Consider the following 17,478-nt stretch of genomic DNA (forward strand, 5'->3'; position numbering starts at 1 on the left):
AGACACAAATCTTCTGACGCATTTTAATGCTGTAGGACAAGTTTGGGACTATTACTAATAAACAAACATGATGAAGTTGAGCCATGTAAGCAAACTACAGGAATGAGGGAAAAAAAAGACATACATTTAATTTAAAATCCATGCCTACCTCTTCCTTTTTTGTCTCTTTTTCCTGGTGCTGAAAAAATTCTACTTTCAGGCTTCCTGACGATGGCTGTTCTGGTGGAGGTAGATAGCTTTTTGTATTCACAGCATCAAATAGTTTTTCCACAAATATTTGAGTTTCTGAAAGTAAGGAGAGTGTACAAATATTCATTATGCAAAATACAGTTAACATTTGATTAAAAATTTAAAAAATTATATACTTAAAAAAATCAGCATTCACCAAAAAGTTAAAACAATCAAGAGTTTGGTTTGGGTTTTTCTTTAGTATTCTGCTGATAATTTTATATTTTAAAAGAATATTCACATTCAAGAAACATGTCAATAATAACAATGTTTCACAAAGTTTTTCAGCATCTGGAAGCTTATTTCTAGAATATATACAGAGCTCCAATACTTCTAATTCTGGCAATAACGCTTAACATTCATGATTTTCTTCCAGGAATACAGACAAAACACAAACATAACATACACATATTGTGCTATACACCTGTTTAAAAAAAAAAAAACCAACAAACAACCTTCATGAAAATTGAATTACATACTTCAAAGTAACAAACCTGATAAAGACAAAAATGCATTATTCTATAGGAAAATACTGAATGAACTAAGACAGACTTTTCACTCGAGGTTTATTGCTATGATAAAAGACCATACCTTTTTGAAGGAATACATCCAACTGATCAACACACAATGCCTTCAGTTCCTTTTCACTTTTATCCTTCTTTACCAAAGCCAGAACATATTTAGCTAGGGCAGATGGATCTGCATCACATCTACAAACAGATTAAAATAGTAATTTAATTACAGAAATTAACATCTGAAACTGTTATAACCAATACATATAAAGGACTAAAACATTTCCTACCATAGTAAAAGAAAAGCACTCAGATTAATTTTTTAAGACAGAGTCCAGATACGTAAGATTGCCAAGTATCACCTTTCTTTTCTAGAGAAGTAATAGCCTAGAATATTTCCAAACAATATTGCACAGAGGACTTCACAGGAAACTAGAATGAACTATTCAGAATGAAACAGCCTCAAGTGCCTAAGTCTTCAAGGCAAATAAACAAATACTTCTATAACTCTTCAATGATGAAATTAGTAATTCTGAGTGTAACACTAGATGACTGTTAATGGGGTAAAGTCAGCCCTACCTTACCACTAATAAATACACGTACACAGCAGAAGCGATCTATGCTATTTAAAAAAAAAAATCACTGAGACTCTTAGATATGCTTCAAAAGAATCTTATTACTACCTACATATGAATACCATACAAAGCACACTAACTGAAAAATCGTAACTTTGAAAAAGGGTTCATATAATACTATCATGTAATCTCTGTAAGTGATACAATGAAGGGAAATTTAAGGGCTCATTAAAAAGGACATGAAACTGTTAGAACAAGTCCAGAGGAGGGCCACAAGGATGATCAGGCTGGAGCACCTCCCATATGAAGACAGGCTGAGAAAGTTGGGGCTGTTCAGCCTGGAGAAGAAAAGGCTGCATGGAGACCTCATAGCAGCCTTCCAGTATCTGAAGGGGGCCTACAGGGTTACTGGTGAGGGACTCTTCATTAGGGACTGTAGTGATAGAACAAGGGGTAACGGGTTGAAACTTCAACAACAGAGGTTTAGATTGGATATAAGGAAGAAATTCTTTACTGTTAGGGTGGTGAGGTACTGGAATGGGTTGCCCAGGGAGGTTGTGAATGCTCCATCCCTGGCAGTGTTCAAGACCAGGTTGGATGAAGCCTTGGGTAATATGGTTTAGTGTGAGGTGTCCCTGCCCATGGCAGGGGGCTTGGAACTAGATGATTTTAAGGTCCTTTCCAACCCTAACTATTCTATGATTATCTATTTTAGGTATCTAAATTCAATGTATGGAACACTTTACTATAGAAGCTGATGGTCTCATGCACACCAACAAGGAACTTAAAATGGCATAAGATGTATACGCATGTAAAGTAGAATATTATTCAATATGCCTGATAAAATTTGATTATAATGTCTCACAAGCAGTAATCTACAATGAACTCTGCAGTGGTGTTACAGAGTAAAACCTGACAAAGCAAGCGAGAATACTGCAGAAAACAATTTCATGTTTCATAATTCAAAGCCAGTAACTAATGAATTGGTGAGACTGTGGTTTACCAGGCAGAACAGCAGCATTTTCTTAAACCATTTAATCCCATTACGTAGCATAAACCAAAGGAAGACCTCAGACGCCAAAAAAAAACAGGCAGGATTTAACAAACACACGCTGGTTGTGTGATATAGGCAGTGAGCTTGTCTAGGTGACGATCAAAGTTAATACTAGTGTTTTAAAGAACTACATCAAAAGTTGAAAAAATGTCACTGGTGCATCTAACTGTACATTAGCAGAAATAAGTAAAATTAAACTGGGGTTAGAAAGTTGCACTGAATATGAATATCATACAAACACAGTTCTAGCACAGAAGTCCACTGGTCACAATGAAGACTAAAATGACAGTTCCCAATCTCTTCCACATTAAAGCAAATGAATTTCTAATGCTGAAGCTTAATTATAAAACTGAACATTGTTCATTTAAATGACATATATTTTAGACACTGGGCAGAAGAAACCAAATCCACCACCATTTGATGCTGCCTAATTCCTCACCCCAAAGACACCATCACCTGCCCACCAAGCAACATCCTTCATGCCAACATTCACTAAGCAGAGGAAGCAGATCTGTCAGAATCCATCCTCAGATCTTCTGGATAGCCTGGGTCCAGCAGTGCTCTGAAGATAAATATCAGAGCTTCAGACTTAACTCGGCATCCTCTAGAGATCAGGCAGTATCACAATTTCAGGCTGTCAAAGCAACTTGAGCTGCTAGGGGTGATACTACAGCATTCTGCAGTATTCACAGCCTACATTCCAGAAGAACCTGCACACACTTAACTGACAAAACACAAATATATACTATTAATCAAAAAACAGATTGCAAACCAATTGAAACTTGTTCAGAAATGTTTTCCTTCTCCCATTACATCTAATTTGCTCTCATTCAGATTTAACAATTCTTTATCCAGAAGAAAATGCTGTTCAAGCAGTAAGTCATCCTGGAACCAGGCACATAACCTGCTACAGTAACAGCATGGTCTGTTTCACACTGCTAGCACCTGAGCACATCATCTCAGAAGCTTACCTGAAAGTCTGATACTTAATGCAACCCCCCCAAGGCCCTAAGGCCTCCTTTCATAACTTCTCAATGCTTGAATTTACCTTTTATTCCACCCCCTCCCCCCCTTCTTTAATGCCAGTTCAACGTCACTACAGGAAAGCTTCAGTCCTTTCCCAGTTTCAAGCTGAATCATGACTCAGAAAATTACTGTGCTATTTTCATATTAGCTATCTACACTCATAACAGGAAAACAATCTTTGCACAAGAAGCCAATTTTCACATGGTAACACCAAATTCTTTTCTTCACCTTCGTATTCTCCACAAAAATCAGATAAAACATTGGAAGCTGAGCTTAGTTTTTTATTTCAATTTCCACAAATATTGTTATCATCTGATAATAGTCACTTGTCACTGTTCAAAATCAGTTACAACTGACTTTAATGACAACACACACACGCAAAATGGAGGGAAGAAGAAAAAGCAAGAGTAATTCTACAAGGTAAAAACTCACTGCGGCTAGCTACTGCAATATACTTCAATATGCATTTTAATTCTGCAGCTTCTACAGTAGCAACTATACAACAACTTCATGTGCAGTTTAAAGTAATTCCTCGCTCACAGGCAGAGTAGAAAAAAGGAAAGACTTGTCTGAAAATCCACACTCCAAAATGTGTAACACCAAAAAAAAAATAAAAACCACCAACCTCAAACCCAAACAAACTCAAACAAAAATGGATTAAAAACTAGCAAGCAATTTCTGCTTTCACCCCTCCCCACTATGATTTTGGAAGTATTAGGAATACCGTCCACCCCAAAATGACGTTAAAATTTTAATCCATCCACTCAACTCCAAGATACTCTCCAAAAAAATATCCTCAATGAAAATAAGTGTACTTTGATTTTGTAAAACATAATCATTTTCTCCTCTGGTACTGTCCTAACATTTATCACTCTGAACCACATATGAACAATGCAAAACAATCATACCGAACTCTAAGTCTTAATTACTCAACATGTAAGTGTAGAAATCCCCCTGTACACAAAAGGAAGAACTTAGATGCTTTCAAGTTAAAACTCTGTATTTATTTTGGCTATTCAACAAATGATGTGTTTGAGAAGTACTAACAGATGATATTAAATAATCAGTAATGAATACAATTCATTTTGTGCCAGAGTGAGACAGAGAAAATGTTTTTATAAATAGACAGTATGGTTTGTTTTCTTTTCACTTTTTAAAATTAAACTACAAAACTCCACACAAGCCAAAGGCTGACTTCCTTTATGTACTGACTTGAAACAGAAGTCTCCTCTTCTGTGTCTGTTGCTCAAAGCCTGAAAAAAACCCCATAAACAACTGATCTGTTTTCTCCACACTGTTCTGAAGATCACACTTGTTTCTGTAACTAGTAATTTAGATAGAATTAACAAGTTTATAGTCTGATCTCTTACTGCTTTTCAGACTTGGCTTTTCAGGATGATGCTAAAATTAAATTTCTGGCAATGTGAAGTGGTAGAAGAGTAATGGGTCTCATGAAGTAAACTATACAAGACTGTCAATACAGTAGGTCTGCCTGAAAATTTCTGTTCTTTAAAGCTATTACATATTCTGGATTAGCACCATTAATGGTTTTGTTTGGGGGAGAGCTGCTTTTTTCAAAAGCAATTCTTTCTTGTTTTCAGTCAAACTGAATTCCAAAATATTGCCTATAAATTCACCATCCTTTGACTTAAGACAAGATCTGCTGGTTTGGACTGTAAGGGCCTTGGGTTTTTCTGATAAATGAGTTTCTATGTTCTCTAGATTAACTGTAGTTTCTTACAGAATAGCAATCTGTGTGTGAATAATATGTAATATGCTTGTTGTGCATACATGGATTTTTCACTCATTTTGAGTATGCTTTACCAGTTTTTCTAAACTTCTGTCTTGTACTTTATGGTCTTTGCGGTCGACACTGTTTTAAGTGATGTCACTTTAAATAGGAAAGGCACCCATGGTGATGACAGCAAAATACACTGTGCAGCAGGATTTCTCATGCAGTATGTATCACTTTATTCTTGCAGATTATAAGATTAATACAGAAAGGTCCTTAACTGAAAATTCAGAAAAATTAGAAAAATCAGAATAGTACATATATATCTCACATCTGCATTCAAAATTAAAAGTAAAATTCTATTTCAAATCTAATATTCCCTGAACTATACACATTTTTAATTGTTTGATAAAGGTTTGAATCCTTAGCCTAACTTGAATATGGTGGGGTACATGACAAACCTTAGCATAAACGGTAGTGTGTGTTATGACAGAAGATTAGACATTACTTTATCCTTATGCTGAAGTTTGGCTGCTAGAAAAACATTCACATACACTGAAAGATGTAAAACAACATTTTGCAACTTGGAGCCCCATAACTATATCCTCCCAACTTTTTGTAGGCATTTGCTGCAACTAATAATCAGCATAAATAATCACAAATTTGTCCTCTTGCTTTCACTTTCACATTTTCTTTAACAACGTAAACCAGTTGGCAAAAGTTACCTGAACTCATTTCCACTGCAGCAAGTTAACTCCCACTGCCATCTACAATTAAACACCCACAGCATGTATTCTTACACCCACTTTCTGAATATATGACCCTAATTAGTAATGCTAAATAGTTTTACCTCTAGTACTGCTTTTTTGCAGCCTGTATACGCTTTCAGTCAGAGAACATGCAGTGCCTACTGTTCTTTCCTAAACAGATTGCTCTTGTAGCCCCACTTTAATAAACAGCATTTAATACAGAGGCATAGATAGAAAAATTTTCTTACTAGAGCTCTGTACATTCTTCAGAGAACAATCCAAACACCTCCAACTGCTACTCACCATACAGAAGTTTCAAAAAGGAAAGTAACAGCCAAACAAATATTTTGTTCAATTGTAGGAGCAAGAATTTACAGTTGCAACAAGCCTCACAGAAAAGTTCAAAATCCTTTCTTTCTGATCTCATCCAGTTTTGAAGTTATTAAATGCAGTTACTGCTTCAAAGAAAGAAATTAAAGCAGAAGAGGAAATCTGAAGTTGTTAAGAGTAAGCCTTAAATATATACTTTTTTTTTAATAGTGAATGTTTGAGAATGGAAAAGTAATTTAGCTGAAGAAGACTCATTTCCCTGTACAGTCTTTTTATTTTAATACTTTGCAATTCATTAAACAATATTCAATATATCCATTTCCAACACTCAGATTTACATATTTTTAAATATAAAACACTAAATATCTTCCAAGAACTCACTTTGACTTTTATAATCACCATGCAATTACAGACATCAGCCTAATTTACAAATGCAGTGGATGTGGAACACATACTGAAGTTCTTTTAAAATAAAAAAAGAATGTTACTGGTATAGCTGTACATACAAAATCCTTTATTAACAACAGAGCTTATACAGACTTAGACTTTCCCAAAACAGCTAAAAGTAATTTAAAAATGCAGATAAACTGAACAAACATAATACATTTGTACATAAATATTACAGAACCCTTTCAAAAGATATTGAATAGAAGCATTCAGTAAATATCTTTCAAGCCATAAGAGAATCTAAGCACAAACTTTGAATATCATATGCTGAGGCAATATTGTGTGAAGTGCCCAAGAATGTCTTTAAGCATCAGTAACAAAAATACATCTTCAAATGAAAAAACATGCCATTTGAGTATTTTGAATGTAAAAAATATCATAAGGGAGCTCTGAAAATCTGTCAGACTAAATACTTTGAGAATTTTGGCAATGTCTCCCCAACAGGGCCCTGAACTCTCCATCAAGAAAACACTGTAAGGCCACTAGGACTCCTGTTCAAATACACTGACAGCAAACACACCCCCACAAACCAACCAGATGAATTCTTAAACCATAAGGAAGAAGGAGGAATTAAAAAATGGCAAGCAGACTCACAAATGATAGTTGTGATGTTGATAATATACCTGAAAAATTCACACACATATAAATAGCTTATTAAGCTTGCCTATCCTACTCCAGTCTGACTTCTTGACAAAGCACAAAAATGAGTAAAAGATAATTATTCGATCTTTCCTACATATAAACAAGCTAAAGCAAATTAGCTTGAGGAAAGGTCTGAAATACCTTTTTTCCTCTCAGAAAATTCAACATATTGCTATGAAGGTCCTCATGCAGCAATTCTTCATTTCAGTCAGTTCTCAGTAAGTGAAGTAGCCACTTAAAACTGGAGCCTTAAGAAAGTTATTATTTCTAGTTATTCTTTTAAAAGTAGTGTCTACAGCATTTGCTGCAGGCCTGGTACTATGCTGCTGTATTGAATACTACAGAAATCAGTTTAACAAGAGGATAATCCTTTAATTTACAAAAATCTCACCGGCATGACGAGACAAACTGTTGCTTAAATTTTACAGTTATTAGGTGACTACTCAACCATTACAGAAAAAAAAATAATAAATTTTGTAGTACAACCTAATTCACACATTTCTATGTCTTTTCTATGAAAGTGGAAAAAAAAAAAAAAAACAAAATCTACTATTCCAAAAGTCTACCAAGTCATAAAAATGTTTGGAAAACATATATAAATTCCCAAGAGGAGATATACATAAGTACAAATTAACTACAGGGTACATAAGCTTTTACCATGCAGGGGGAAGAAAGAGCAAAAAAAAATCCCATGCTGAAGTTGCCAAACTGTAACCTGTCAGTTTTCAAAAAATTAACATAGTTACTCACTTAAGGGAAAAAGTGTGGTTGGGGAAGAGAGAGGAGTGAGGACAGAAAAGAAACTTCCATACAGTTTCCTTGTAAAAAAAAAATTACTTGTCCATTTCAGATACATCTTATTGCTTTTATTTCAAGCCAATGACAAAACCCTCAATCTACACTTCATTTTGGACACAACTATTGTGCACACACAACTCTTAAGATGGTAAAAGAAGCCATGTGAAGCTTTTCCCCTTCAGTTTTTAAAATGAATGTACAGACCAAAAATGTCCTGCAAGTCCTGAAACTAGCTGCTCTAATTTAAACTACCAGAGTACATTGAAACCACAAAAGCATGTTTGAAGTCCTCCAGGCAGCGAACAATCTCTCTGTAAAGGAAATAACGTTTAGGTGCATGTTATTTGCCATACTCCGATCCTAGGAGTTTACAACCTAAATTTCAGTCTAGTTTTGTTGCCTAAATATTAGTATTTATACTTCTCTAGAATGCTTCTCAGTTCTTGACAATTATCAAGGTGGACATGGTTATGTTTGAAGGCTGAGAGAAATGCTTCATATTTGCAGGGCTGAGTGGGTGCAGAAAAATGCTTGCCGCTTATTGGGCAGAACAGCTTAGTCTAATTTAGGCAGCTCTACCATTCCACTGTGTTGCTACTAAAAAAAAATAAACATATAAAAAGCTACAGCATTCAATAAGTAAAATGAATTACATACTCATTTAGCAAGATCCAACTCCTGAGACACTACTCTAGATGAGGACCACTGTTACAATGCTTATTTTCATTAACTTTAATAATACAGAAATACACTGAGCAACGCAACAGCCTCCAATGCTGTTACATAAGTTACTGATGTCATTACAATAGTTCTAAATTATCATGGTACCCACATCTGACATATTCATACAGCTGCAACCAGCAGCTTAAAATGCCACCTCTAAATTCAAGAGAGCTCTCACAAGGCAGAACAGCTGTCAGCTTGCTAACTGGCTAACACATTCAGCGCAGAAAGCAAAAAATCATCACAGCGTATCTGTGACGATATGCAATGCAGCCAAGGGGCTCCATTTTGCTGCTGATATTCAGTGTAAGAAGAGAGGTTTCCTGTAACAGGGATAATTTTCCTCTCCATGTTAGGTTTTCAATTATACCTTATAACACAAAAATTTTTAATTCTATCATAGTATTTTTACAGAGAAGCTTAGCAGTACCAGCACACTAAGTTAAGGACCTCAATCTCCCAAACACAGCAGCTTCCCCCTAGTGCTGTTAACAAACCATCAAATTTCATAACAGATGTGTAAGAGTATCTTCACCAGTGTTAGGACAGTGACATACCAATGACATGTATTTCTGCTTTATTTATCTTAGCTATAAATAACTTAAAGTGTTGACAGAGTAAACATAAAGAAACATCTATTCCTTTTGAACTTCTTGGGAAGCGAGAGTGAAAGCTCCTGGTAGGCTGATGAGTGCTATAGGCAGGGCAGTGTGCCACTACGTATGTGCAAAGGAATGCCAAAGTTTTTCATCTTAACTTATCTATATTCTTTCAGTATCCTGGCTTATTAGCATATTCCTTATGCCATTATTAGATCTTTCTTAAGTAACTGGGTGAAGATAATTAACCAGTAACCTATTAACAATTGAGCAAAGATCCAAAAGGCAAAAAAAAAACTATTATAAGGTTTAACAAAGGTCGAAAAGCATGACAAACAAAAACAAAACAGTGAAGGCATAACTGACACCAGAGCATACTGACTGTTTGCCATAAAATAGTCCAGTAACAGCTGTATTCTAAACAGTCTTTAAACAATTTGGACTCTGCTTCCTCTGACACAAGTAGTTTGAGCATCATGATCACTTGTAGGATTAACCAATGCAAAAAAAACCTCTCAATTTAAGCAGGTATGCCTACATAACTTACAAAAATTGGTTGAGGTATTTTTTCCGTCTCCTTTCAAGTCTGATTTAGTACATGAACAAACCTTCATAAGAAAGTAATTATAGCAAAGTGGAAAAAATTAGATATTGGAGCCTTAATCAAATTGTAAGCAAAATTCACTGGGCCAGCAGAAGATTTTAATTAAAGTTAATTTATACAAAGTAATTAAAAACAAGAAAAATTTCCATTACAAAGAATTAGGGCAAGTGGGAGAACATCACAATACCTTATAAAATGGTGAATTCAGCTCTAGTAGAGAAAAGCTAATCTTTTCACAGGTAGAGATTCAAACAAAATCAAGGAAAAAAAAAGAAATTAAAAAGACATCCCTACTTAGAGCTTTACCAAGCTAGATCCTGATACTCCAGCAAGGATTATACACACAGTTTATGTAGGATCTGGAGTGGATGTGCAGAATCGAAATCCATCACAACAGACACTGCTCAGTGATAAACTTGTTGGTACAGAAATCAGAAGTGACAGATAGAAATTATATTCCAAATTTAACATTATTTCCAGAACTTTTCATGGGAGCCATGCCATGGACAAGAAAAGTGTGTAACACTAGAAACTAAGCATATTGCTATGTGCAAGCAATGCAGAAGACTGTTGAGAAATGCTTTCTTCACAGAGCCTGGAGTTGAACACACAAAATAGCTCTAGTCAAATACAGAGCAGCCACAGCACAAGAAATAATAACCTTGCCACTTTGTTGACACTGGTACTACATTCTCTTTATCTATAGTGGTTCTGTGTGTATATTCACTACACCAAACAGAGCAGCTCAGGAGTGATTTCCAAAATCACTAAAGAAGCCTATTTTTGCAGAACTGTAGAAACTTCCTAGAGATCTACCACCCTTCAAGCAGAGCTGGACTGTGTAAATGCTTCAGCATAGGGGCATTTGCAGTTTCTGCCTCACTGCAACAAGTCTGAACTGAGATAAGGACTGTTTGTATGAAGGCTCACCAAGGCTTTGCCAAAGGCATTAGAGACATCCAAAACAAAACAACCAAAAAACCCAACTAACCACAAACAGAAAAAAAAAAAAATCAAAAACTCTCCCCCAAACATTCTTGTCTATGAACAGTGCTTCCCAGGGCACCACAGGAAAGCAATCCAACAGTCAAAGGATTTTAAGTTCATACAATTACGTAACAACTGAAAAGTTAGCATTCCTGATACTGCTTTGAAATAGTTTAATGATAAAACTTCATGATAAAATAACAATACCCATAAAGGTTTTTTCATCTTCTAGTTCTAGAAGTGTTCCAGAAATGCATGCTTTATGGCTTTCGAAGCAAGCTATACATCCCGATTAAAAACTGCCAGCTAGCTGGAAACAGACAACTTAGAAAATGGAGTATATTCTAACTACTCGGCTCTAGATAACTAGCACATGTAGGTCTAACTAAATGTGTATAAAATTTGCATATTTTCTTAAATGCACTTCTCCCTTTAAAATTGAGACAACACCTACATAACGATCTAATACAGTGGTGTCTTCCTTACTATGGTTAGGAAATTCAGCTGCCTGTCTTGCAGCTAAAGCTTTCTGAAAGAGCAATGAGACAGAAAACAGTTGGCACACTTTGTGTTTCATTAAAAGGAAAAGCCAAGTTAGAAACTATTTGAAGGCTACGGTAACACCTCCAGACAACCAGAACTTTGGGCTTCATTGTACTAGCACTGCACCAACAGCTCTTACTTCTTTAGAAGTAACTACACACTAAAATTTTCAAACAGCCAAAAGCTGTGGCTGTAGGCACACATTTCAGATAGCTGGGATCAGAAGCAGTTCCAAGAATATTTGACTGCTGGGAAATGACAATACCTCTTCACCAACTATGACACTTATTGGAATAATGCAATTACATAGGACACTGCACAAAAATTAATTTAACAGTTGCTTCTGGCTTTTTCCTCCCAAAGCTAAAAATTCAGAGAACTCATCCTCCAGGCCTGCAATTCCCTATGCCATGACATAGCTTTCCAGCACAAGAACAGTATCTGAACTGCTCACACACAACATCTAACTTAACAGAAACATGCTGGTCCTTTTAGTGCTAAAAGCACAGAATCACACTTATCACAAAAGGTGAAAAATCACAATTTCACCCTTTAAGTGCTGACTACCACTAGCAGATATGACAGTTCAGCGTGCAAGCAAATGGAAAAACAAGGAACAACCACAGTTTGTTACCAGAACAAGAAGTTACTACTGCACATCACTAATGAACAGAACTTGAGGGAAAAGACTGAGGAACCACACTGACCTCTAGGTAAATAGTATTTGGCAAACATTTGATACTTATATTGCTAATAGGAAACTTATTCACTGGTGAAAGTTAAATTTCAGCTCCTGATGCATGAATACAAAAAAGCAGAACTGTATACATTAATTTTAGATACAGATCTGCAAAATCCAAAAAGCCTATTGTATTTACTCAATAAAGGGATCTGGAAGTCAGCGGAAGCCCTCCTGTAAATGCCACAAATGGGCTTCCTGTTCCAGACTTCACAGAATTTAAGCATCCTCCTTGCAAACTGTTTTAAGTTACCAGATCAGTCTCCAGCTGCTGAGCAACTGAGAGGCAAGTGTGTACAACTCATCATTTCAACCTACTAACATGTGTTTTGGTAATTACAAAGTTCTTCAAAGTTCAATATTGTCTGTTGCAAGCCTCCTGACCAGCATACTCTAGAACACCAGTATCCTACTGCTCATTACCTTTTACAGAATATTCATGCAAAAAAGTATCCAGAGACTAACAGGGAGCATCCAGAGGACTACCTGGATCTATTACTACAGAACACAGTATGTTCTGTTATTCTAATACTACCTTACCAATGGGTTCCTTTATTCTGCTATTACCTTACATTGACTCGAGAGTGACACTAATTCACCTTCCCCAAACTAGACCTTTACAAGACGCTCCTTTTTTTCCAAACAACAATAACATGATCCTACCACAGTCTTAAGGGTCAAACCTTTTACATAAAGGCACCAGACATAATTTGCTGCATGCCTAATTCAAAGTCCACTGAAATTAAGTTCAAGACTCATCTATTTCACTGTGGTTCGGATCAGGTCCTACGGAAAAAAAAACCAAACCCAAAAAACAACCAAAGCACCATACCCACTTCCCACCACCCCCCCCCCAAACCCGAAAACCCACAAATAAAGCTCTCTGAAAAGTGTCCCAGCATTTTTTTCACTTTTCCAAGCTATTTCAGCATAAGCCAAACTATAAATGTACATACATATACTTAATTAATAGCGATTGATGCCATAAAGCAGACTTCACACACCACCCATGTGACACCATCAAAAACTGGCACTGGCCAAACATAATCAGAAGTTAATACCAGAAGTAAAAGTTCTACTTCTGTTGACTCAAATCAAGCTCCAGCAATTTAACCCACACGTTAAAACAGGGTTTCAGAATTACAAGTGCGTACTTTGATCTGAAACGTTTGTAGGCACCATATTTCCAGAAGGCAAAACCTTTAAAACCAAGTTCACATCTTAGTTTCACTAAACTATCATTCAGCGCAGGAAGATAAAGACTATTTGCAAAACAGCCCCAATTACTCACTTAAATGTTATGCTTAGAGGCCAAGCAAGTACTTACAAATACGCAAATTATTCTCTGAAGCTCCTACTCCCAAGTGTTCTACTGATGCAATTTTTGTTCGGGGGAAGGGAAACAAAAGAGCGTCCAATATTCAAAACAACCGAGAACTATGTGCTACGAGTCTACAGAATATGCTACTGGGAAGATCCCAGGCCCCTGCAAAACGTCCCATAGCACCTGAGCACAGAAGGTCACTGAACAGGGCGGCAGGCGGTCGTTATTAAGCTGGCCTCTACAAGGGCTGAGAGGAGGGAACAGCGAGTTGCACACGCAGACACATTATCTCCTGCTTACCCTGGGCTACAAAGGGAAAGAAGAGTGCGGTCGCTAGGGGGGGAAGCTGCAGCCTCTGGAGAAACACGGTCCTACCTCCCAGCCGAGGACGGCACCAGGAGAGCGGGGCCACGACGTGGCCCCTCATCGAAGGCGGCCGCGGGAGAGAGGGGCGCTGGGCGGGCATCTCCCGGGATACCGCACAGGCCCCTCCGGCGCTATGCTTTCCTGCCTTGAAGATCCCCGTCCTTTCCACGGGAAGGTTTATTCTGGAGCGGGCGGGAAAGAGAGGAATGGTCGCGCTACTCACATGGGCTCCAAGGTCTTGCTGAGCCAGGATTTCAGCGCCTCGAAGTTTTCTATGATCATTTTAACCACCATCCAGAGCGGCCAGGGCCCCCTGCCTCCCCGGCAGCAGCAGCAACGGCGGCGGGGTCCGTGCCGCCCCGCCGGCCAGGACTCCGGCTCCCGCCTCGCCTGTCCTCACCCGCCGAGACCGCGTCCGTCTCCCGGTTCGCCAGAGGCCGCCAGGCAAGGGCCGGAGGCCCAGTACCACGAAGGGGGCGGAACCAGCTGAGCAGCGGCTGCTCCCTACGGCCCCGCTCTCGCCTCTCAGCAGGAGAATGCTCCCCGCAGCTCTCCCTCGCCTTGGCGGAGGGCAGAGAGCAGCGCGGCCAACGAGCTGCGAGCCCTGAGCGCGGCTCCGGAAAACACCAAGTCCCCCCTCTCCCCTCAGCTGCAGAGACAGACGGAGCGAGCGGGCAAGCAGGTAAGATGGCGGCACCCCGCTGTCGCGAGAGCAGGAAGTCTCGCGAGGGCTGGCTGCGCGCGGGGCCTGCCGGGGCGGGAGCAGCGCGGAAGCGCGGCGTGTGTCGGCACATGTTGTGGGCGCTACTGCGCAGCCTCCGTGATGCTGTTAGGAGGAAACGGGGAGGGAGAAAGGGAGGTACAGCGAGTGCGGTGTGCACTGGAACATGGACTCCTCTTATAAATAAAGGGCCACAGTAACGATCAGCGGCCTGGAGAATCTCTTTTGAGCGAATGTAGAAGTTAAATCTGTTTATTCCAGAGAAGACTAAGAGGGGATCTCATTAATGAATGGAAATATCTCAGAGGTGCCAGGAGCATGGTACCAGACTCTTTTCAGGGGTGCTCAGTAACAGGATGAGGAGCAATGGCTATAAATTAAAACACAAGAAGTTTCACCTCTTCAGAGGGCAGCAGAGCCCTGGAACAGACTGCCCAAGGCAGTTGTGAAGTCCCCCTCTCTGGAGACATTCAAAACCTGCCTGAACATGTTCTTGCGTAACCTGCGCTAGGTGGCCTTGCCTTGTCAGGGGGTTGGACTAAATGATCTCCAGAGGTTCCTTCCAACCCTAATGCTTCTGTGAAATGTTTGCAAATGATAGAAAAGAATAATTAAAAACTGGTCTTTTTTAAAAAAAAAAAGTTAAATAATTCTCTGAAAACATGGAAGTTGGCAGTAAAGGGCTGTGCCTACCTGGCATTGGCCCTGCATGGGGTGGGACAGGACACTGCTATGGGCCAGTGGGTGTTGATGCCATCAGGCCCGTGAGGAGGACCTGATAGAGGAGCTGAGCCCATGCATCTGCTCAGTCACCCCCAGAGGCAGGGGCAGTGGAGGCTCATGGACTGGCCCCCCAAAACACAGCGCCAACCAGTGCGGGGCCCTTCCATGAGAAGTTAATGTACACCGTTGCTTTTGCTGATAACCTGGACTAAGCAGGTGCTGAAAGCAAATGTCGGTGGTGAATGTACCTCAGAAGGTGGGCTTCTGAAAGACTGGCTTCTCACCTGAGCTCCGAGTGAGGAGCATATCCATTCTGCACAGTCAGTGAACAAAGGTGAGTATTTCAAGGGAATTGTTTATTCTGCTTTTCTCTGGGCAGAGTGAATGACTGTCTAGCTGCCTGACTGGTTTTCTCAGAGAGTAACTTCAAGTAACTGACATAGATTACATGGCAACCATGGCCTTGGCTGACCTGTCAATTCATAAGCATCCTACCTTTGTCATGCAGAATCCAAGTCACACCAGTGGGAGCCCTAGAGAGCAGCAGTGAAGGCAAGGAGATGTGTTTGGATGGAAGGTAGGATGCCTGCCTGTTCCCCTGGCATGGGCGCTCCTTCAAGGTCTGTCCCCAGCTTCATCCTTCCTATGGAAACCCACCATGGATCACTAGTACTTAGCTCCGTTTGAAAAAGCTCAACATTTCTTTGCTACATCTTTAATGGAGCAAGGGTCATTGGCAATTATGACCCTTGTTTAAAATCTTCCATGATACCGAGAAACAGTTGACCTCAGCAGAGAGACTGCCAAGAGATCCAGTATCTGAGACAGCTAAATGAAAGCTGGAGGAGGCAAAGGCTGCCTGCTTGTGGCATGATTATCATCTTTGAAAGTTTATTGAAAACTGGAGAGCATAGCAAGCCAACCAAACTGCCAGCTTAGTATGTACTTCACTGAGGAGTTCCCAATTACAAGATAGACTTTGATTTCCTTGTGGTGAGTGAACAGCACGTCCCGTCAGTAGACAGAAAATCAGCAGAGCCTGAAATTCTCTGCAGACTGTGCTGTAGACATCTAAAGATGAGCCATCTTTAGCTCACAGTCACCAGCTTGCAAGTTAACTCCCACGAACATGTAAAAAGGGTCATTAAGCCTGGGATTCTGATGGGTCTTTGAAGGGGCAGGCACATAGAAATTAAGCATTGTGATAAGAATCTAAATTTTGTTTTGGATCTGGCCCTTAATCCTTTGCAAAAGCAAATGTGTAGTGGAAATAATTCAGGCAAGCAGTGTGTCAGTCCACTTCACTCTCATCTTTGTAACTACCTTTGATCCTTGAATATACAGTGGCTAGCAAAAAAAACAGCCTCTAAAGCTTCCCCACATAAAATGTATGGATATAATCATGGAAGCAACTTTTCTGTCTTTGACATTTCATTTTCTAAACTGCTATCCTGCCGTTCAGAAGCACAGTCCTGTAAGTAAATGAAATTTGTGATCAGCAAAAGGATTTCATGAATACATTTTATGCACTGGATAAGACTTGTCTGCATGGGGTAATTTTTGAACATTACTGTTGTGGTAGAAGTATGCTTTTATCACACTTCTGTGGTGATATTCGGAGTAACTATAATAAAGAAATAAAAGGTGCTGACATTCCCAGTTCTAGTTTACAGTCTTGAAATTCTTAAGGCCTTATAAATATTTAGATGCCACATCTCCAGAAGTGACTGCAATGTTCTGTAAGATCTTTCAGGCAATTTTCATGTCACAGCAGGAATTAGAGGAGTACAAAGCAAAACTATTTATTAGATCTGAGGAAACCATTTGCATTGAAATTATATAGTGGCTTCTATACATAAGGTGGTTTCTATTTAAGACACAACATTTTTAGGTTCTTAATAACAATTTAAAAAAACACAAAATAAGGAATGGTTTTTACTTAAACTTCAGTCACATGTGAAATCAGTACTTAGAAAAATCTTGGAAGATCATGTTTCATGTAATGCAATATAATACGGAGTCTGTGCAAAGGATCAAAGTAATTATTAACTTCTTC

General features: G+C 38.9%; 1 protein-coding gene across 6 annotated transcripts in view; it reads right to left on the bottom strand.

Annotated features, from left to right (window-relative positions):
• RBM26 (RNA binding motif protein 26) overlaps positions 1–14,676 on the bottom strand; it is a 53,888-nt gene extending 39,212 nt beyond the window's left edge. For all 6 annotated transcript variants that reach the window (XM_034071127.1, XM_005148119.2, XM_031048108.2 and 3 more), the window contains exons 1-3: positions 14,202–14,676; positions 820–938; positions 149–285 (exon numbers count right to left, since the gene is read on the bottom strand). In XM_034071127.1, coding sequence (XP_033927018.1) covers positions 149–285; positions 820–938; positions 14,202–14,272 — 327 coding nt within the window. In that variant the 5' untranslated portion in view covers positions 14,273–14,676. The remainder of the gene's footprint in view (positions 1–148; positions 286–819; positions 939–14,201) is intronic.
• Between the last annotated feature and the right edge of the window lie 2,802 nt (positions 14,677–17,478).

Source organism: Melopsittacus undulatus, chromosome 2, assembly GCF_012275295.1.
Source record: "Melopsittacus undulatus isolate bMelUnd1 chromosome 2, bMelUnd1.mat.Z, whole genome shotgun sequence".
NCBI classification, from domain to species: Eukaryota; Metazoa; Chordata; class Aves; order Psittaciformes; family Psittaculidae; genus Melopsittacus; species Melopsittacus undulatus.